Raw genomic sequence first — 22,700 nt, forward strand, 5'->3', positions numbered from 1 at the left:
TATTTCAGTCTCAGACCTTCAGTTACACTCATTTTTTTAAAATTTGACTTATTATTGTATTAGCATAAAATGAAAAGTATTAGCATAAAATGAAAAGTATTGTTTCTTATCATGGACAAGTCCCAGCTCCCTATACTTTCTAGAATGTCTCTCCCAGCCTTGAGATCTAGGGAAGTTTTCAGTATTTAAAAACAGAAAATACTGGAAATTATAATCCATACTTTTCCAAGTGTCAGTTGATTGTGTCCCAGATTATTGGCTTTTCCCCACTGCTGATGTTAAGCTGATTGTTCTGTAATTGCTGTGTTTTTGAACAGGGATGTAACATTTACATTCTCTGTCCTTTGTCACTACGACTCTATAAGGATTGGAAGGTTGTGGCCAGAGCCTCCACAAGCTCCATGTGAAGGACAGTGTGTGTCAGAGTGCAGCAGTCCCTCAATGTCAGACTGCAGTGTCAGCCTAGATAATGTGCTCAGCTTGATGAGTATTTCCTGTTGTTATTGATGTGGATCATTCAGAAACAATGGACTCTGATGATGTCATCCAGTCCTGCTGCGATGATGTCATAGAGACTATTACATCACAGCAGAGCCTTAGTAGTGAAAACAGTTTTGTTCCAGATGAGAGGTGATGGCCCAATGGTATTATCCCGAGACTTAATCCATAAACTTAGCTAATGTTCTGGGGACCGGGTTCAAATCCCACCACAGCAAGTGGTGTAATTTGAACAAAGAACAAGAAAAAAGAAAATTATAGCACAGGAACAGGCTCTTTGGCCCTCCAAGCCTGCACTGATTATGCTGCCCGTCTGAACTAAAAAGGCCTCCGGGGACCATATCCCTCTATTCCCATTTTATTCATGCATTTGTCCAGGTGTCCCTTAAAAGTCACTATCATATCTGCTTCCACTACCTCCCCCGGCAGCGAGTTCCAGGCACCTGCCACTCTTTGTAAAAAAAAACTTGCCTCGTACATTTAATTCAATAAAAATAATTGAATTCAATAAAAAAAAATCAGGATTAAGAATCTACTGCTGACCATGAAACCATTGTCAATTGTCAGAAAAAAACCATTTGGTTCAGTAAAGCAAAAAGTAAAGTTTATTTATTAGTCACAAGTAGGCTTACATTAACAGTGCAGTGAGGTTACTGTGAAATTCCCCTGGTTGCCACACTCCGGCATTTGTTCGAGTCAATGCACCGGACCAGCATGTCTTTCAGACTGTGGGAGGAAACCGGAGCACCCGGAGGAAACCCACGCAGACACACAGAGAACGTGCAAACTCCACACAGACAGTGACCCAAGCTGGGAATCGAACTCCAGTCCCTGGCGCTGTGAGGCAACAGTGTTAACCACTGTACCACCCCATGAATGTCCGTTTGGGGAAGGAAACCTGCTGTCCTTACCTGTCTGGCCTACATGTGACTCCAGAGCCATAGCAATGTAGTTGACTGTCAACTGCCCTCTGAAATGGCCCAGTGAGCCACTCAGTTCGATGGTAACGAGGGATGGGCAATAAATGCCGGCCATGCAGTGACGCCCATGTCCCACAAATGCATAAAAAATCCTCACAGTTTAAATTCACACAGACATTCTGTCTCCTTTTGTAATTACCACTCACTTCACCCGTTTAAAAAAAAAATCAGAAATTACCCACAAAAAATATTTTAATTTCTCAGATTTTCTTGACATATCAGTAGAAATGGACGTCAATGAACATAATTCATTCCTGGATGTGATTTACAGTAAAATTCAGTCACTGATTATTTGTGAACTCGCTGGTGACTCATCAGGGTGGATGAGCGAGTGAATCTCTTCCCACACTCGAAGCAGGTGAATGGTCTCTCCCCAGTGTGAATTCGCTGGTGTCTCTGCAGGGTGGCTGACTGAGTGAATCCTTTCTCACACTGCAAACAGATGAATGGCTTCTCCCCAGTGTGAACCCGCTGGTGTGCAGTCAGTTGACATAATTGTCTAAACCCAGTCCCGCAGTGAGAGCACCTGAACGGTCTCTCGTCAGTGTGAACAAGCTGATGGCGCATCAGGTCCACAGAACCTTTATAGCATTTCTCACAGTCAGCACATTTAAAAGGTCTCTCATCAGTGTGAACTTGCTGGTGTTTCAGCAGAGTGGACGAATCGCTGAATCCCTTCCCACATTTGGAGCAGGTGAATGTTCTCTCCCCTGTGTGAACTCGGTGGTGTTGTAGAAGCCCTGATGATCGAGTGAATCTCTTCCCACATTTGAAACAGATGAACGGCTTCTCCCCAGTGTGAATTCGCTGATGTGCAGTGAGTTCAGATGATTGTCTGAACCCAGTCTCACAGTGAGAGCATCTGAAGGGTCTCTCGTCAGTGTGAACATGCTGATGTCGCATTAGATTCTGAGAACTTTTATAGCACTTCCCACAGTCCAGGCATTTAAATGGTCTCTCGTCAGTGTGAACTTGCTGATGTTTCAGCAGAGTGGATGAATCAATAAATCCCTTCCCACACTTGGAGCAGGTGAATGGCCTCTCCCCAGTGTGAATTCGGTGGTGTTGTTGCAGCCCAGATGATCGAGTGAATCCCTTCCCACACTCGGGACAGGTGAATGGCTTCTGCGCATTATGAACACGCTGGTGCCTCAACAGGTTGGATGACCAAGTGAATCCCTTCCCACACTCAGGGCAGGTGAATGGCCTCTCCCCAGTGTGACAGGGCTGATGAGTTTCCAGCTCAGACGGGGATCTGAATCCCTGCTCACAGTCCCCAGATTTCCACGGTTTATCTACACTGTGAACGTTGCTGTTTTCTTGCATGTTAAAAACCCGATGATATTCAGATCCTGATGTGATGTTTGGTTTCAGTTTCCCTGACTGCAAATCTTCCCCTTCTAACGCCCTGTGAAACTGATTTAAGACAGAAAAAAGGGAGTGAGAGAGAACTCTCAAAAACAGAAAGGCAGGTTGTGAAATTGAGCTGGTTTTAGTGCCAATTTCCCACCCCCTCCCCAAATCCTTTGATTCCCTGAAAGATCTCTCCAGCTCTGGGCTAGAATTTTCCTCCATTTTAATCCTGGGAAAACTGCAGTTATTGTCAACGCTCTCTGCTACAAATTCCACCCACTGACTCCATCCCTCTCCTCGGAAACTGTCTGAGACTGAGCCAGTCTGTTCACATAGCAAAATATTTCACCCAACCTGAGAATCTGACCACAAATCCACATCATTACCAAGACCAGTTCCACCTCAGTAACATCACCCAACTCCAGTCTCCTCTCAGTTCATCTGCTGCTGAAACCGTCACCCATTCCTTTGTTTTGTTTTAATTTATTATTGTCACATGTATTAACATACAGTGAAAAGTATTGTTTCCTGTGTGCTATACAGACAAAGCATACCGTTCATAGAGAAGGAAACGAGACTGTAGTGCTACAGTTATAGCTAGGGTGGAAAGAAAGATCAACTTAATGCAACGTAGGTCCATTCAAAAGTCTGATGGCAGCAGGGAAGAAGCTGTCCTCGAGTCGGTTGGTACGTGACCTCAGACTTTTGTATCTCTTTCCCGACGGAAGAAGGTGGAAGAGAGAATGTCGGGGGTGCGTGGAGTCCTTAATTAAGCTGGCTGCTTTAGCAAGGCAGCAGAAAGTGTAGACAGAGTCAGTGGATGGGAGGCTGGTTTGAGTGATGGATTGGGCTACATTCATGACCTTCTGTAGTTCCTTGCGGTCTTGGGCAGAGCAGGAGCCATACCAAGCTGATGCTAATTCTTTCTATGGTGCATCTGTAAAAGTTGGTGAAAGTCACAGCTAACATGCCAAATTTCATAGTCATACAGGTTTACCGCATGGAAACAGGCCCTGAGGCCCAACTTGCCATGCTGCGCTTTTTTAAAAACCGCTAAGCTAGTCCCAATTGCCCGCAATTGGCCCTCATCCCTCTATACCCATCTTACCCATGTAACTGTCTAAACGTTTTTTAAAAGACAACATTGTACCCGCCTCTACTCCTACCTCTGGCAGTTTGTTCCAGACACTCGCCACCCTCTGCGTGAAAAAATTGCCCCTCTGGACACTTTTGTATTTCTCCCCTCTCAACTTAAACCTATGCCCTCTAGTTTTAGACTCCCCTACCTTTGGGAAAAGATATTGACTATCTAGCTCATCTATGCCTCTCATTATTTTATAGACCTCTATAAGATCACCCCTCAGCCTTCTACGCTCCAGAGAAAAAAAGTCCCAGTCTATTCAGCTCTCCTTATAACTCAAACCATCAAGTCCCGGTAGCATCCTAGTAAATCTCTTCTGCACTCTTTCGAGTTTAATAATATCCTTTCTATAATAGGGTGACCAGAACTGAACACAGTATTCCAAGTGTGGCCTAACCAATGTCTTGTACAACTTCAACAACTCCTGTATTCAATGTTCTGACCAATGAAACCAAGCATGCCGAATGCCTTCTTCACCACTCTGTCCACCTGTGACTCCACTGTCAATGAGCTATGAACCTGTACCCTGAGATCTCTTTGTTCTGTAACTCTCCCCAGTGGCCTACCATTAACTGAGTAAGTCCTGCCCTGGTTCAATCTACCAAAATGCATCACCTCACCTTTATCTAAATTAAACTTCATCTGCCATTTGTCAGCTCACTGACCCAATTGATCAAGATCCCGTTGCAATCCGAGATAACCTTCTTCACTGTCCACTATGCCACCAATCTTGGTGTCATCTGCAAACTTACAAACCATGCCTCCTATATTCTCATCCAAATCATTAATATAAATGACAAAAAACAGTGGACCCAGCACCGAACCCTGAGGCACTCCGCTGGTCACAGGTCTCCAGTTTGGAAAACAACCTTCTACAACTACCCGCTGGCTTCTGTCATCAAGATAATTTTGTATCCATTTAGCTACCTCACCCTGGATCCCGTGAGATTTTCCTTAGTCTTCTGAGAAAGTAGAGGCGTTGGTGGGCTTTCTTAACTACAGTGTTGGCTTGGGGGGACCAGAACAGGTTGTTAATGATCTGGGCACCTAAAAACATGAAGCTTTCGACCATTTCTACTTCATCCCCGTTGATGTAGACAGGGCACTTTCTCCACTATGCTTTCTGAAGTCGATGACAATCTCCTTCATTTTGTTGACATTGAGGGAGAGATTATTGTTGTCGCACCAGTTCACCAGATTCTCGATCTCATTCCTGTACTCTGTCTCGTCATTGTTGGAGATCCGACCCACTACGGTGGTGTCACCAGCAAACCTGAAAATCGAGTTGGAGGGAAATTTAGCCACACAATCATAGGTGTATAAGGAGTATAGTAAGGGCTGCGAACACAGCCTTGTGGGGCATCGGTGTTGAGGATGATCGTGGAGGAGGTGTTGTTGCCTATCCTTACTGATTGTGGTCTGTGGGTTAGGAAGTTCAGCATCCAGTCGCAGAGGGAGGAGCCGAGGTCCAAGCCACAGAGTTTGGAGATGGGTTTCGTGGGAATAATGATGTTGAAGGCTGAACTGTAGTCAATAAATAGGAGTCTGACATAGCTGTCTTTGTAATCTCGATGTTCCAGGGTTGAGTGCAGGGCCAGGGAATTGGCATCTGCTGTGGATTTGTTGGGCGGTAGGCGAACTGTATTGGATCCAGGCAGTCCGAGAGGCTAACCTTTTGAAGCACTTCATAATGATGGATGTTAGACCCACCGGACGAGAGCCATTAAGGCACGCTGCTTGGCTTTTCTTTCGTACTGAGATGATGGTCATCTTCTTGAAGCAGATAGGACCTCAGATTGTTGTAAAGAGAGGTTGATGATGTCTGCGAATACCCCATGCCAGCTGATCCATGCAGGTTCTGAGTGCTTGTTACCATCAGACTTAATAATTCTAACACACCCCTGGCCGGTCTCCCTCACTCAACCTGTCTATTAACTTGAGGTCATCACAATTCTGCTGCCCACGTGTTTACTCATTCCAAACCTTGTTCACCCACCACCCCTGCGCTACAAAGGCTGTTTATGAATCAACATTTTAAATTTCTCATCCTTGTTCTCAAGTCCCTCCATGGTTTCACCCCTCCCCATGTCTGTAATCTCCTCTCGCCTCACAACCCTCCAATATCTCTGCATTCCTTTCATTCCGGCTTCCTCAGCATTCACAGTTTTAATCACTCCATCATACGTGTCCCAGTTACCAAGGCCATAATCTTTGGAATTTCCCCCTAAACTGCTCCCCCTCTGTATCTTCCTTCCCCACCTTTAAGATACTCATTAAAACTACCTCTTTAACCAAGCCTTTACCCTTCCACCCTCATGTCTGCTCACATGACTCTATGTCAAATGTTGCTTTATAACACACCTGAGAAACACCTCAGAATGTTCCAGTACATGAACGATGCTGTATAAATACACATTGTAATTATTGATTTGGAGATGTATCACTGTCCCTTCATCATCACTGGGTGAATAGCCTGTAACTCTTGACCTAAAGGGGAGCACCTTCACCACATGGACTGCAGCTGTTCAAGAAGATAAAACATAATCTTCTCCACAGGTAATTTCATAGAAACCCTACAGCACGAAAAGAGGCCATTCGGCCCATCGAGTCTGCACCAACCACAATCCCACCCAGGCCCTATCCCCATATCCCTACATATTTTACCCGCTAATCCCTCTAACCCAGGACACTAAGGGGCAATTTTTTTTTAGCATTGCCAATCAACCTAACCCGCACATCTTTGGACTATGGGAGGAAACCGGAGCTCCCGGAGGAAACCCACGCAGACACGAGGAGACAGTGACACAAGCCGGGAATCGAACCCAGGTCCCTGGAGCTGTGAAGCAGCAGTGCTAACCACTGTGCTCCCGCGCCGCCCGTTTTGGGGATGGGAAATATTTTCTGTTGGTCTTGTTAGTGAAAAGACAGGGTAGTGGGATGAGCTGATTCCCTTGTAGAGAACCAGCAAATGCATGACGGGTTAGTCATTTTCTGTAGTGCAATAATTCAATGTTTCTGTGGCTTAATGAAAAAGAGACCAATTCTGGAGGCCAGGAACTAACTTCTGGAATCAATGCCCACTGCCTCCTATGGAGGTGGTGGCTGCACATGCGTCCTGTTGCCCATTGCCCCCTATAAAGATGGCCACCGCCCTGCTGTCCATTGCCCCCAATAAATATGGCGGTCACGCTGCCCATTTTTCTCGAAAGATGGAGACTGCAAAATCGGTCAGGCAGGGCCTCGGGCGTCTTATTTGTGGTTTTAAGCTAATATCCGATGTTTATGAAAGCTCCGCTTCCTATACCGGGTGTTTATGAGTCCTCCCTTTTGACTCTCAGGCTCCATTTAATCTCACTCACCCGGTGTCTACAATCAGTTTCTGGTCTCCCTGCTGCTCCGACACCACCCCATCCGACCACTGCCTGCACCGCACTGCGCATGCTCCAGTCAGAGAGGCACTGAGCCTGCGCAATGATCTCCTGTATTGAAGATAGGGTATCGTCACCCTCTCGGTGCACGCTGGGTAATGGCACCGCCATTGCCACTTGATATTGTCAAATACAAATACATCTTTTGTGGTCCATGATCATAATGACTGGCCTGGCCGAGAATGGCTTACTCCTGTTCCTATTTTCTATGAAAATATATTTAAACAGGCTTATTTTAAATTACTTAACACCTTTCTTGAAATAGTGTGCACAGTGTAATTACCACAATCATTTGTCAGTCTGGAAATTTAAACCTGCTGTTTCACTTTCAGTCAGGAACACGTCCCAGTTTCACACTAATCTTTGATTTGACAGCACATTTCCAGCCTTCACCGTTGTTCAAAATTTTTGCAAACTCTTGGCAGCTGTGACAGAATTTGTAAAGACAGAAACAGAGTCAATGTTTCCAGTCCAATATGACTCTTCAGTTCCAAAACATTTGCTCTGTTTCTGCAGAGATGCTACCAAACCTGCTGAGTTTTTCTTGCTTTGTTTTTATTTCCGATTTCCAGCATCTGTAATATTTTGATTTTCTTTCAGAATTATTCACCTGACTCGAAACATAGTTATAAAAGAGCCTTCTGTTCCATGTTTAGGAGCTCTGGACTATAGAAAAGAGCAGTTGGGACACATTTCTTACACACCTCAGGATTAACCCACTTTGCTGTCAGTGAAGAGAGATGAGAAAGTCCAAAGTGCTGTTTGTCCCTCTCAGTGTGACCCTATGGCAGGAACAGACTGCAGTTCTGTTCCTGCTGTGTGAACCACCCCCAGATTGCCCCTTCTGCGCTCCAGCCGGCAATGTTAAACATTCAGCTGGGAAAGATGAACATCTGCAACAATGTATTCAAATATCACTGTTTTATTTCACATTTATTTAGAATATTAAACTCCAGTCCAGTTACAGGGATTATTAACATAATCAGAAACAAACTCCAAATATCAGAATGAACATAGTCCAGTCCTGAATGTGATTCACAGCAGCAGCAATAACAGCAGAATCCAGCCCCTGTAGTAACTTATGAACTTGCTGGTGTGTCAGAATGTGAGGTAACCAAATGAATCTCTTCTCACATGGAGCAAGTGAACAGCCTGTGAATGTGTTTGTGTATCAGCAGATACATTTTGCATTTAAATCTCTGCTCACAGTCAGAAGTTTGAAAAAGTTCCTTATCAGTGTGAACAAGTTGATGTGCAGTGAAGTGGGATGACTGAGTAAATCTCGTGTTAAACATGGAGCAGGTGAATAGCCTCTCCCAGAGTGAGTGCACTGGTGGACACTGAGTTCACATGACCAGCTGAACCCAGTCCCATAGTGAGAGACTCTGGATGGCCTGCTGTCAGTGTGAACCTGCTGATAGCACATCAGATTCATAGAAATTTTAAAACATTTCCCACAATCCAGACATTTAAAACTTATTCCATCAGTGTGAACTCACTGGTGTGTTAACAAAATGAATGAATCAGTGAATTGCTTCCCACACATGGAGCAGGTGAATGACCTCTCCCTGGTGCGAACTCTCTGCTGTTGCTGCAGGATGGACAATCACCTGAACCTCTTCCTGCACTGAGAGCAGATGAGTGGAGTGGAACGGAGTGAATGCACTGGTGAACCATCAGTGAATGTGGGTTTTTAAAGCTCCTGTCACAGTCTCAGCATTTAAATCCTCTCTCTGCAGTATGAACCCACTGGTGTGTGTGGAGACTGGATGGAGAAAAGTGGGAGTTCGGGGCTCAGACAAGAGGGATGTTTAGAGACAGTTTGGCCCGTTGGGCTAATGGAATGGAGCAAAGCAGCAGAGACAGCTGATTGGATTATCTCAATCTTAGTGACAAAGCATTTCCATGAGCTCCTCACACTTGTTGTTGGAGGTGAGGATGGAGGAAACAGGGGAGAGCCCTTCAAAAGGAACTGACTTGTATTAGAGTTATTAAAAATATTCACGATGTGAATATTTTTCGAACTTGATCGAGTTTTTCGAGGAAGTGACGAAGATGATTGATGAGGATAGGGCAGTGGATGGTGTCTACATGGACTTCAGTAAGGCCTTTGACAAGGTCCCTCACGGCAGACTGGTGCAGAAAGTGAAGTCGCATGGGATCAGAGGTGAGCGAGCAAGGTGGATACAAAACTGGCTCAGTCAAAGAAGACAGAGGGTAGAAGGGGAAGGATGTGTTTCTGAATGGAGGGCTGTGACAAGTGGTGTTCCTCAGGGATCAGTGCTGGGACCTTTGCTGTTTGTAATATATATAAATGATTTGGAGGAAAATGTAACTGGTTTGATTAGTAAGTTTGCGGACGACACAAAGGTTGGTGGATTTGCGGATAGCGATGAGGACCATCAGAGGATACAGCAGAATATAGATCAGTTGGAGACTTGGACGGAGAGATGGCAGATGGAGTTCAATCTGGACAAATGTGAGGTAATGCATTTTGGAAGGTCTAATACAGATGGGAAATATACAGTAAATGGCAGAACCCTTAAGAGTATTCATAGGCAAAGGGATCTGGGTGTACGGGTACACAGCCCACTGAAAGTGGCAATGCAGGTGGAGAAGGTCGTCAAGAAGGCATATGGCATGCTTGCCTTCATCGGCCGGGGTATTGAGTTTAAAAATTGGCAAGTCATGTTGCAGCTTTATAGAACCTTAGTTCGACCGCACTTGGAATATAGTGTTCAATACTGGTCGCCACACTACCAGAAGGATATGGAGGCTTTGGAGAGGGTATAGAAAAGATTTACCAGGATGTTGCCTGGTATGGAGGGCATTCGCTATTTGGAGAGGTTGGAGAAACTTGGTTTGTTCTCACTGGAGTGACAGAGGTTGAGGGGAGACCTGATAGAAGTCCTACAAGATTATGAGAGGCATGGACAGAGTGGATAGTCAGAAGCTTTTTCCCAGGGTGGAAGAATCAATTACTAGGGGGCATAGGTTTAAGGTGCGAGGTGCAAGGTTTAAAGGAGATGCACGAGGCAGATTTTTTACGCAGAGAGTAGTGGGTGCCTGGAACCCGTTGCCGGGGGTGGTAGTGGAAGCGGATACGGTAGTGACTTTTAAGGGGCATCTTGACAAGTACATGAAAAGGATGGAAATAGACAGATATGGTCCCCGGAAGGGTAGGGGGTTTTAGTTAAGTCAGGCAGCATGGTCGGTGCAGGCTTGGAGGGCCAAAGGGCCTGCTCCTGTGCTGTAATTTTCTTTGTTCTTTGATGTTTAACACAAATCTGGAATACCTAAGTGCAGAAGGAGGCCATTTGGCCCATTGAGCATACACTGATAACAATCCCACCCAGGCCCTATCCCCGTAACTCCATGTATTTGCCCTGCTAATCCCCCTGACAATGAGGAGCCACTTAGCATGGCCAATCAACCTGACCCACAAACCTTTGGACTGTGGGAGGAAATCCACGCAGACTGTCATCCGGCATTCCAGGGCTGGAATTGAACTTGAGTCCCTAGCACTGTGAGGCAGCAGTGCCAACAACTGTTACCGTGCCGCCCTGAAATGGAGTTTATTAGCATCAGCAGAAACAGAGCCCAATGAATATGGTTCATTTCTGGATGTAACTGATGGCAAAATCCACTCACTTGTGAACTCGCTGGTGTGTCAGCAGATTGGATGAATGAGCGAATCCCTTTCCACATTCTGAGCAGGTGAACGGCCTCTCCCCAGTGTGAGTGCGCTGGTGTACAGTGAGGTGACATAATTCTCTGAATGCAGTCCCACAATCAGAGCACCTGAACGGTCTCTCCCCAGTGTGAACGCGTTGATGGGACACCAGACTGCTGGAAATTTTAAAGCCCTTCCCGCAGTCTGGACATTTAAAAGGTCTCTCCTCAGTGTGAACTCGTTGATGGCGTACCAGTTCCCCTGAACTTTTAAAGCATTTCCCACATTCTGGGCATTTAAAAGGTCTCTCCTCAGTATGCGTGCGCTGATGTGATGTGAGGGCAGGTGATGTCTTGAACCCAATCCCACAGTGAGAGCACCTGAACGGGGTCTCATCAGTGTGAATACGTTGATGGCACAGCAGCTTCGCAGAACTTTTATAGCACTTCCCACATTCTGGGCATTTAAATGGTCTCTCAGTCGTGTGAACTTGCTGGTGTGTCAGCAAGTTGGTGGACTGACTGAATCCCTTCCCACATTTGGAGCAGATGTAAGGTTTCTCGTGAGTGTGAACTCGCTGGTGTCTCTGCAGACTAGATGAGTGAGTGAATCTCTTCCCACATTGAGAGCAGGAGAATGGCCTCTCCCCAGTGTGAATGCGCTGGTGTACAGACAGGTTACTCAATTGCCTGAATGCAGTGCCACACTGAGAGCATCTGAAAGGTCTCTCATCAGTGTGAGTGCGCTGGTGTTTAGTTAGGGCAGAGGATGTCTTGAACCCACTCCTGCAGTGAGAGCATCTGAAAGGTCTCTCGTCAGTGTGAACACGTTGATGGGACATGAGTTCCCCAGCACTTTTAAAGCACTTCCCAGTCAGGGCATTTAAAAGGTCTGTCCTCAGTGTGAACCCGCTGGTGTGCGAGCAGGTTAGGTGACCTTGAGAATCTCTTCCCACACTCGGAGCAAATGAATGGCTTCTCCCCAGTCTGAACTCGCTGGCGTTTCATCCCACACTCAGAGGAGGTCATTGGCCTCTTCCCACTGTGAACTTGCTGGTGTCTCAGCAAGTTGGTTAACTGAGTGAATCCCTTCCCACAGTCGGAGCAGATGAATGGTTTTTCCCCAGTGTGACTGCGGCAACGCATTTCCAGGTGAGATGGGGATTGGAATCTCTTCCCACAGTCCTCATATTTCCATGGTTTCTTCCTGGTGTGACTGCGATTGTGTATCGACAGGTAAGATAATCGGCTGAAGCCTCTTCCACACACAGAACACATGTACGGTTTCTCCCCAGTGTGAACGGTGCTTTTTCCTGCCATGTTCAAAATCTGATGATATTTACGTTGTGATAAGTTGTGTGACTGTCAGTTCCAGATGTGATGTTTGGTTTGAATCTCCTGACTCCAAGCCCTCCCGAAACCCTGTGAAATTGATTTAAAACAGAAAAAAGGGAGTGAGAGAGAACCCACAAAAACAGGTTGTGAAATTGAGCTGAATGAACCTGGTAATTTGTGGGGCCGGCATGAGGAAAACGTGACCATGAAAGCTGCCGGATTGTTGTAAAAACTCAACTGGTTCACTAATTTCCTTCAGGGAAAGGGGTGAGAAGGAGAAGATGGAAGAGGCAGGGGGAGTCATAGCTACAATCAACCAGGACTTCTTTAAAATCTCCCAAACCCTCAACCTCTATCACTTAGAGAGACCAGGGTAACAGGAGTCTGAACATCATCACTGGCACTCTCACACTGTCCTGACTGAAGGTTGACCAGGATGTTGCCTGGTCTCGAGGGGGTCAGCGATGAGGAGTGGTTGAATAAACTAGGATTGTTTTCACTGCAAAGATGGAGGCAGAGGGGAGATCTGATAGAGGTCTACAAAATTCTGAAAGGCATAGACAGGGTGGATAGTCAGACACTTTTTCCCAGGGTGGAAGCGTCAATTACAAGGGGGCACAGGTTCAAGGTAAGAGGGGGGAAGTTTAAGGGAGATGTGCGGGGGGGGGGAAGTTTTTCATGCAGAGAGTGGGGTGCCTGGAACATGCTGCAGAGGAGGTGGTGGAAGCAGGCACATTAGCAACATTTAAGAGGCATCTGGATGGGTACATGAATAAGGAGGGAATAGAGGGATACGGACCAAGTAAGGGCAGAAGATACTTTTTGGATAATTTAGGGCACCACGATCAGCACGGGCTTGGAGGCCGAAGGGTCTATTCCTGTGCTGCATTTTCTTTGTTCTTTAATGCTTATGGCATCCAGTACTGGATGAACAGAAATTTCGTTTGTGTACTATCCAGATCCGAATGAATCCGGAGATTCTATCAATGTTGACGTGACGCTTGGCTTGAAATTCCCGTTGACAAATCTTCCCCCTCTAACTCCCTCAGTGCACCCGAACAGGCGCTAGAGTGTGGCGACTAGGGGATTTTCACAATAACTTCAATGCAGTGTCAATGTAAGCCTACTTGTGACACTAATAAACAAACTCTAAACGCTGTAAAAGGAGTTTCAAAATCCATCACTGTCGTCCCAGGACAGACATTCACAATCTCTCCTCCTGCTGGCAGGGAGCACTGCACATGCGCATTGCTGCACCTTGCCTCGGCAAAGATGGCGGCCGTTCTTCCGGGTTTGTATCCGCGGGAAGAGGAGCGGCTCAGGACAAACTCGGGACTGGCCTGGAACCTTCTTAATCGAGGTTTGCAGCCTTCACTGGGTGTTTATGAATGCTTTCCACCCTCCCTTTGCGCCAATCTCTCCCTTGGACACGTCACTTCCTTACCCGCCGCAAGGACAAGAAACAGGGAACTCCCGATCGCCAGCACGCCACTGCGCAAGCTCAGAACATGGTCTGTACTGCGCCTGCGCGGAGTTCCTCTGTTGCCTGTGAAGGGATGAGGTGGAGATGCCGGCGTTGGACTGGGGTGGGCACAGTAAGAAGTCTCACAACACCAGGTTAAAGTCCAACAGGTTTATTTGGAATCACCAGCTTTTGGAGCGCTGCTCCTTCATCAGGTGAGCGACTCATCAGATGAAGGAGCAGCGCACCAAAACCTCGTGATTCCAAATAAACATTTTCCCCTGTTTTCTGTGGCTATGATTCATCTTTCGTTCCCTCACCCTGCAGTATAAATATCTCCCACTTTCTCTGCCTTTTAGCTTTGACAAAGGGTTATCCGGACTCGAAACGGCATGGTGACATAGCGGTTAGCACTGTTGCCTCACAGCACCAGGGACCGGGTCCAATTCCTGGCTTGGGTCATTGTCTGTGTGGAATTTGCACGTTCTCTCCATGTCTGCATGGGTTTCCTCTGGGTGCTCTGGTTTCCTCCCACAGTCCAAAAGATGTGCAGGTTAGGTGCATTGGCCATGCTGAATTTCCCGTTTGTGTTCCGGGATGTGCAGGTTAGAGGGATAAGGGGGGTAAATATGTGGGGTTGTGGTTACGAAACTCAAAAAAAAACATTGAACAGAGTTAACTTCCTTTCCTCCTTACCTATTTCCCCTGTAATAAAGAGTAAATCTACATAATGTGTAACAGTCTAATTTCTCAAAACTTCTTTTGTCATCTTGCTTGCAATTCAGTTTCAAAATGCTTCTAATTCCACACAGTTGAATCAGGGACTTCTGGGTGCACAATTACACAACTTGTTGCTAAACAAACTAGACAGCCTCTCTGGGACCATGATTTATGGTTATAGAATTATCCTGTCCTTTTTCTTTGTTGGACAACTGAAGTTACTTGAACACTCACTGACACCTTCGTAACTATTTCTCAAGATACATTTTGGTGTTGGTCAAGTTTAAACATTCTCCTCTTCACGCAGGAACTGAAACACAGAACATAGAACATAGAACATAGAACAGTACAGCACAGAACAGGCCCTTCGGCCCACGATGTTGTGCCGACCTTCATCTGAAACCAAGATCAAGCTATCCCACTCCCTACCATCCTGGTGTGCTCCATGTGCCTATCCAATAACCGCTTAAATGTTCCTAAAGTGTCTGACTCCACTATCACTGCAGGCAGTCCATTCCACACCGCAACCACTCTCTGCGTGAAGAACCTACCTCTGATATCCTTCCTATATCTCCCACCATGAACCCTATAGTTATGCCCCCTCGTAATAGCTCCATCCACCCGAGGAAATAGTCTTTGAACGTTCACTCGATCTATCCCCTTCATCATTTTATAAACCTCTATTAAGTCTCCCCTCAATCTCCTCCGCTCCAGAGAGAACAGCCCCAGCTCCCTCAACCTTTCCTCATAAGACCGACACTCCAAACCAGGCAGCATCCTGGTAAATCTCCTCTGCACTCTTTCCAGCGCTTCCACATCCTTCTTATAGTGAGGTGACCAGAACTGCACGCAATATTCCAAATGCGGTCTCACCAAGGTCCTGTACAGTTGCAGCATAACCCCACGGCTCTTAAACTCCAACCCCCTGTTAATAAAAGCTAACACACTATATGCCTTCTTCACAGCTCTATCCACTTGAGTGGCAACCTTTAGAGATCTGTGGATATGGACCCCAAGATCTCTCTGTTCCTCCACAGTCATCAGAACCCTACCTTTGACCCTGTAATCCACATTTAAATTAGTCCTACCAAAATGAATCACCTCACATTTATCAGGGTTAAACTCCATTTGCCATTTTTCAGCCCAGCTTTGCATCCTATCTATGTCTCTTTGCAGCCTACAACACCCCTCCACCTCATCCACTACTCCACCAATCTTGGTGTCATCAGCAAATTTACTGATCCACCCTTCAGCCCCCTCCTCTAAGTCATTAATAAAAATCACAAAGAGCAGAGGACCAAGCACCGATCCCTGCGGCACTCCGCTAGCAACCTGCCTCCAGTCCGAAAATTTTCCATCCACCACCACCCTCTGTCTTCGATCAGACAGCCAGTTACCTATCCAATCGGCCAACTTTCCCTCTATCCCACACCTCCTTACTTTCATCATAAGCCGACCATGGGGGACCTTATCAAACGCCTTACTAAAATCCATGTATATGACATCAACCGCCCTACCTTCATCAACACACCTAGTTACCTCCTCAAAAAATTCTATCAAATTTGTGAGGCACGATTTGCCCTTCACAAATCCGTGCTGACTATCCCGGATTAATCCGCATCTTTCTAAATGGTCGTAAATCCCATCCCTAAGGACCTTTTCCATCAATTTACCAACCACCGAAGTCAGACTAACCGGTCTATAATTACCAGGGTCATTTCTATTCCCTTTCTTAAACAGAGGAACAACATTTGCCACTCTCCAGTCCTCTGGCACCATCCCCGTGGACAGCGAGGACCCAAAGATCAAAGCCAAAGGCTCTGCAATCTCATCCCTCGCCTCCCAAAGAATCCTAGGATACATTTCATCAGGCCCAGGGGACTTATCGACCTTCAGTTTATTCAAAACTGCCAATACATCCTCCCTCCGAACATCCGAAGAGAAGTCTTTCTGAGCATAGCCTCGTGCACACATCATCCTGTAAATCTGATGAGACAGGGTTCCTAGTAGAGCAGGGGTTTTCGTATTTGTGGCAGTGTTCTGTGCTAACCCCAGGTCCTTTGCCATCAGCATTGTTGCAAAGCCACCTTGATAATCATTAGCAGAAGGGACACCGTCCATCACTCCTGGTACTGGGTTGTAGGTGTCGCTTGACCAGCATCGGCCTGAGCTCATATTCAAAATTTTCGCCAGTAGCTTCGGGTCAAGCCCCAGCCTGATTCCCAGATTCATTGTTTCAGAAGTTCCAATCATACTAATAGCTAGAAGCATGTTGTTCCAGATCTTTGCTGCCTGTCCAGTTCCAACCTCTCCACAGTAAACCACATTGGTTCCCATGCAGCTCAGCAATTCTTTGGCTGCATTAAATTCTCCTTCCAATCCCCCGACCATGAATGTCAGGTTGTCAGCCCGAGCAGCCCCGACACCTCCAGACACAGGCGCATCCATGAACATTGCTCCAGTCTTTTCTGCTGCTTTGGACATTTCTTTAGAAACAGCAGGGTCAATAGTGCTTGAATCTTTTTGAGTTTCATAACCAATTTCTTCACTAAGCATTGATAAATTATGAATTTTCCTGGATAATACACAAATCAGAGTCTGTTACACAATAATTGCCATATTAAATTTTCTTTAAATAATTAATATGAGATTGTAAATTGAAATAAAATTCTATTACTTAAAAAAAATATATGTGGGGTTGTGGGGATAGGGCTTGGGTGGGATTGTTGTCGGTGCAGACTCGATGGGCCTAATAGCCTCTCTCTGCACTATAGGTATTCTATGATTCTATGAAACATCAGCTCTTTTCTGTCCTTACAGATGCTGCCAGAGCTGAGAAGATTTTCCAGCATTTTCTCTTTTGGTTTCAGATTCACAAATAGCTTATGATCATTCTTTTGCTTTTATCGGGTACAGGCTGGGACTGAATGGCCAACTATGAAATTAGGAAACAGATCACAGGGAGAATGTGTGGAGTCTGTATGGAAGTCACTCATTCTCCCCGTAACTGCATGGGTTTCCTCTGGGTGCTCCAGTTTCCTCCCAGAGTCAAAGAACAAATGAAGAACAAAGAACAATACAGCACAGGAACAGGCCCTTCGGCCCTCCAAGCCTGCGCTGCTCATGTGCCCACTAGACCATTATTTTGTATCCCTCTATTACCACACTGTTCATGTGGTTATCCAGATAAGTCTTAAACAATCCCAGCGTGTCCACCTGAATCACCTTGCTTGGCAGTGCATTCCAGGCTCCCACCACCCTCTGTGTAAAATACGTCCCCCTGACATCTGTGTTGAACCTTGCCCCCCCTCACCTTGAACCCGTGACCCCTTGTGTTTGTCACCTCTGACCTGGGAAAAAACTTCCCACTGTTCACTCTATCTATGCCCTTCATAATCTTATACACCTCTATTAGGTTGCCCCTCATCCTCCATCTTTCCAGGGAGAACAACCCCAGTTTACCCAATCTCTCCCGATAGCTAAGACCCTCTATACCAGGCAACATCCTGGTAAACCTTCTCTGTACTCTCTCCAAAGCCTCCACATCCTTCTGGTAGTGTGGCGACCAGAACTGGATGCAGTATTCCAAATGTGGCCGAACCATCGTTCTATACAGCTGCAACATCATATGCCAACTTTTATATTCTATGCCCTGTCCAATAAGGGCAAGTATGCCATATGCCTTCTTCACCACCCTCTCCCACTGTGCTGCCACCTTTAAGGATCTGTGGACTTGTACACCCAGGTCCCTTTGTGTGTCTATACTCCTGATGGCTCTGCCATTTATTGTACAGCTCCCCCTTACATTAGATCTACCGAAATGCATCACTTTGCATTTATCTGGATTAAATTCCATCTGTCATTTCTCCGCCCAATGTTCCAGCCTATCTATATCCTGCTGCATTCTCTGACAATGTTCATCACTATCCGCAAATCCAGCAATCTTTGTGTCGTCCGCAAACTTACTGATCACACCAGCTACATCTTCCTCCAAATCATTTATATATATCACAAACAGCAGAGGTCCCAGTACAGAGCCCTGCGGAACATCACTAGTCACAGACCTCCAACCAGAAAAAGACCCCTCCACTGCTACCCTCTGTCTTCTATGGCTAAGCCAGTTCTCCACCCATCTAGCTAGCTCACCTTTTATCCTGTGAGATTTGACCTTTTGCACCAGCCTGCCATGAGGGACCTTGTCAAACGCTTTACTAAAATCCATATAGACGACATCTTCTGTTGTCGGCAAGATGTTGGAAAAAATTATAAGGGATAGGATTTATAGTTATTTGGAGAGTAATGAATTGATAGGTGATAGTCAGCATGGTTTTGTGGCAGGTAGGTCGTGCCTTACTAACCTTATTGAGTTTTTTGAGAAAGTGACCAAGGAGGTGGATGGGGGCAAGGCAGTGGACGTGGTATATATGGATTTTAGTAAGGCGTTTGATAAGGTTCACCATGGTAGGCTTCTGCAGAAAATGCAGATGTATGGGATTGGGGGTGATCTAGGAAATTGGATCAGGAATTGGCTAGCGGATAGGAAACAGAGGGTGGTGGTTGATAGTAAATATTCATCATGGAGTGCGGTTACAAGTGGTGTACCTCAGGGATCTGTTTTGGGGCCACTGCTGTTTGTAATATTTATTAATGATCTGGATGAGGGTATAGTTGGGTGGATTAGCAAATTTGCTGATGACACCAAAGTCGGTGGTGTGGTAGACAGTGAGGAAGGGTGTCGTAGTTTGCAGGAAGACTTAGACAGGTTGCAAAGTTGGGCCGAGAGGTGGCGGATGGAGTTTAATGCGGAGAAGTGTGAGGTAATTCACTTTGGTAGGAATAACAGATGTGTTGAGTATAGGGCTAACGGGAGGACTTTGAATAGTGTGGAGGAGCAGAGGGATCTAGGTGTATGTGTGCATAGATCCCTGAAAGTTGGGAATCAAGTAGATAAGGTTGTTAAGAAGGCATATGGTGTCTTGGCGTTTATTGGTAGGGGGATTGAATTTAGGAGTCGTAGCGTTATGTTGCAACTGTACACAACTCTGGTGCGGCCGCACTTGGAGTACTGTGTGCAGTTCTGGTCCCCACATTACAGGAAGGATGTGGAGGCTTTGGAGAGGGTGCAGAGGAGGTTTACCAGGATGTTGCCTGGTATGGAGGGGAGATCCTATGAGGAGAGGCTGAGGGATTTGGGATTGTTTTCGCTGGAAAGGCGGCGGCTAAGAGGGGATCTTATTGAAACATATAAGATGATTAGAGGTTTAGATAGGGTGGATAGTGATAGCCTTTTTCCTCTGATGGAGAAATCCAGCACGAGGGGGCATGGCTTTAAATTGAGGGGGGGTAGTTATAGAACCGATGTCAGGGGTAGGTTCTTTACCCAGAGGGTGGTGAGGGATTGGAATACCCTGCCAGCATCAGTAGTAAATGCGCCTAGTTTGGGGGCGTTTAAGAGATCCGTAGATAGGTTCATGGACGAAAAGAAATTGGTTTAGGTTGGAGGGTCACAGTTTTTTTTTTTTAACTGGTCGGTGCAACATCGTGGGCCGAAGGGCCTGTTCTGCGCTGTAATGTTCTATGTTCTATCCACGGCCCTTCCCTTGTCAATCATTTTTGTCACCGCCTCAAAAAACTCAACCAAATTTTTGAGGCATGACCTCCCTCGTACAAAACCATTCTGTCTATCGCTAATGAGATTATTCAGTTCTAAATGCGCATATATCTTATCTCTAAGAATCTTCTCCAACAACTTCCCCACCATGGACGTCAAGCTCAGCGGCCTATAATTATCCGGGTTATCCTTGCTACCCTTCTTAAATAACGGGACCACATTTGCTATCCTCCAATCCTCTGGGACCTCACCTGTGTCCAGTGAAGAGACAAAGATTTCTGTTAGAGGCCCAGCAATTGCATCTCTCGCCTCCCTGAGGAGTCTAGGATAGATGCCATCTGGCCCTGGGGATTTGTCTAACTTAATGTTTCCTAAAAAACCTAACACTTCCTCCCTTGTAATTGAGATTTTTTCTAACGGGTCAACACATCTCTCTGAGACAATACCAGTCAACATGTCCCTCTCCTTTGTGAATACTGATGCAAAGTATTCGTTTAGGATCTCACCTACTTCCTTTGGTTCTAAGCATAATTCCCCTCCTTTTCCCTGAGAGGTCCAATTCTTTCCCTAACAACTCTCTTGTTCCTAACCTATGTATAAAATGCCTTAGGATTCTCCTTAATCCTGTCTGCCAAAGACATTTCGTGACCCCTTTTAACTCCCTGTTCAGTTCTTTTCTACTTTCTCTGTATTCCTCCAGTGCGCCATCTGTTTTTTGCTGCCTGGACCTCATGTATGCCTCTTTTTTCTTTTTGATTAGACCCACAATTTCACTGGTTATCCATGGCTCCCGAATCCTACCTTTCCTATCCTTCCTCTTTACAGGCACATGCCTGTCCTGCAGTCCTATCAACTGCTCCTTACATGCCAGATGTGGATTTACCCTCGAACAGCCTCTCCCAATCAACAGCCACCAAATCCTGCCGAATCCGGTTGTAGTTCGCCTTCCCCCAATTCAGCACCTTACCCATAGGACAACACTCAAGTTTTTCCATTACTATCCTAAAGTTTACAGAATTGTGGTCACTATTTGCCACATGTTCCCCTACTGCAACTTTGATGACCTGACCGGGCTCATTCCCCAGTACTAGGCCCAGTATTGCCCCCTCTCTCATTGGACTGTCAACATATTGTTCCGAAGAACCTTCCTGTACGCATTTTATAAGTTCTTTCCCGTCCAGGCCCCCAGCCCTAAGCGATTTCCAGTCTATGTGAGGGAAATTAAAGTCTCCCACTACAACAACCCAATTTTTTCTGCACCTATCCAGAATCTCCTTACATATCCGTTCCTCAACTTCCCGTGGGCTGTTGGGAGGCCTGTAGTATATCCCCAGCATAGTGACTGCGCCCTTCCTGTTTCTGAGCTCCACCCACAGTGATTCGTTACCTGACCCTTCCATATTGTCCACCCTCTGTACTGCTGTAATATGCTCCCTAACCAGCATTGCTACTCCCCCACCTCTCTTAGCCCCTCCTCTGTCTCGCCTAAAACACTTATGCCCCGGAATATTCAGCTGCCAGTCCTGTCCTTCTTTTAACCAAGTCTCCGTCACTGCAACCACATTCAAATTCCGCGCAAGCATTAAGGCTCTAAACTCGTCTGTCTTGCCCGTGACGCTCCTTGCATTGAAGCAGATGCACTCCAGACCTCCAGGCCCACTGAGGTCATCCTCCCCCAGAATGGTCTTCCTCTTAGATAGCCTTGTCTTGGCCCCAACCTCATCCCCAGCCTCTATGCTTATTGACCTATTGTTCTTCCAACCTATTAGGTCGGTAATGATCACCTACCTAATCAGGGAATACCATCTGTGTGTGTGTGTGCATATATATATATATAATATGTCAATGCACTGACACTCCTGATTCTGACTTTGTAACTGAAGCGATCTTAGGAGTGGAACTGAGTTTGTAAATAAAGGGAATCTGTTAAAGGGACACTGGTCTCTGAGGAGTTATTTCATGTACCATGTTTTGTTTAAACTCGTCCATGAGCTTTTGAGGTATATTGTTACAGACAGGGATGAAAACATGCTTTGTGACAACAAAGCTAAAAATAGTACATTTATTCATTAAGAGCACTGTCTCACGAGGAGATTTTAGGCAAATCCTGATCCAACAACCTGCTCTGAAAACTCAGCTCACATTTGACAGCTGTGACAAATTCCACCCCAGCAGCCGAGATACTCCACAAAATCCTGAAACAATAAACAGTCAAAATAAAACAAACCATAACAATCTAATAGAGAAAGTGAATTTGCCTGATCCCCCGTTGTGAACGGCTCCTTTATATAATTCCTAGATCCCGATCTTAACCAAAAATGAATCATTTCTTCCAACGGCCATACTCGGTCAGTGTCCCAAGGTTTGGTGAAATCTATCCATTAGTTTGTGAGATAAATTATTTACAGCAGAATTATAGAGGGAAACATTATCTCGATCTTCAGGGGCAGAGGGACTTTCAGCACATTGACCAGTCCCGATGCTCATTCTCAGCCAGCAT

At 45.9% G+C, this 22,700-nt stretch overlaps 2 protein-coding genes and 1 pseudogene across 2 annotated transcripts in view; all 3 read right to left on the reverse strand.

Annotated features, from left to right (window-relative positions):
- LOC144482978 (uncharacterized) overlaps window positions 1-22,700 on the reverse strand; it is a 120,442-nt gene that overhangs the window by 66,813 nt on the left and 30,929 nt on the right. The window contains 1 exon segment of the mRNA XM_078201805.1: window positions 2,459-2,685. Coding sequence (XP_078057931.1) covers window positions 2,459-2,685 — 227 coding nt within the window.
- LOC144482959 (uncharacterized) lies at window positions 7,729-12,487 on the reverse strand. Its single transcript, XM_078201793.1, is given in 4 exon segments — window positions 7,729-7,825; window positions 11,052-11,945; window positions 11,947-12,064; window positions 12,116-12,487. Coding segments are annotated over 4 exon segments (1,386 nt in total). The 5' UTR covers window positions 12,393-12,487.
- On the reverse strand, window positions 14,873-17,145 carry LOC144482960 (3-hydroxyisobutyrate dehydrogenase, mitochondrial pseudogene; annotated as a pseudogene).

The sequence above is a fragment of the Mustelus asterias genome, unplaced genomic scaffold, assembly GCF_964213995.1.
Source record: "Mustelus asterias unplaced genomic scaffold, sMusAst1.hap1.1 HAP1_SCAFFOLD_44, whole genome shotgun sequence".
Taxonomy (NCBI): domain Eukaryota; kingdom Metazoa; phylum Chordata; class Chondrichthyes; order Carcharhiniformes; family Triakidae; genus Mustelus; species Mustelus asterias.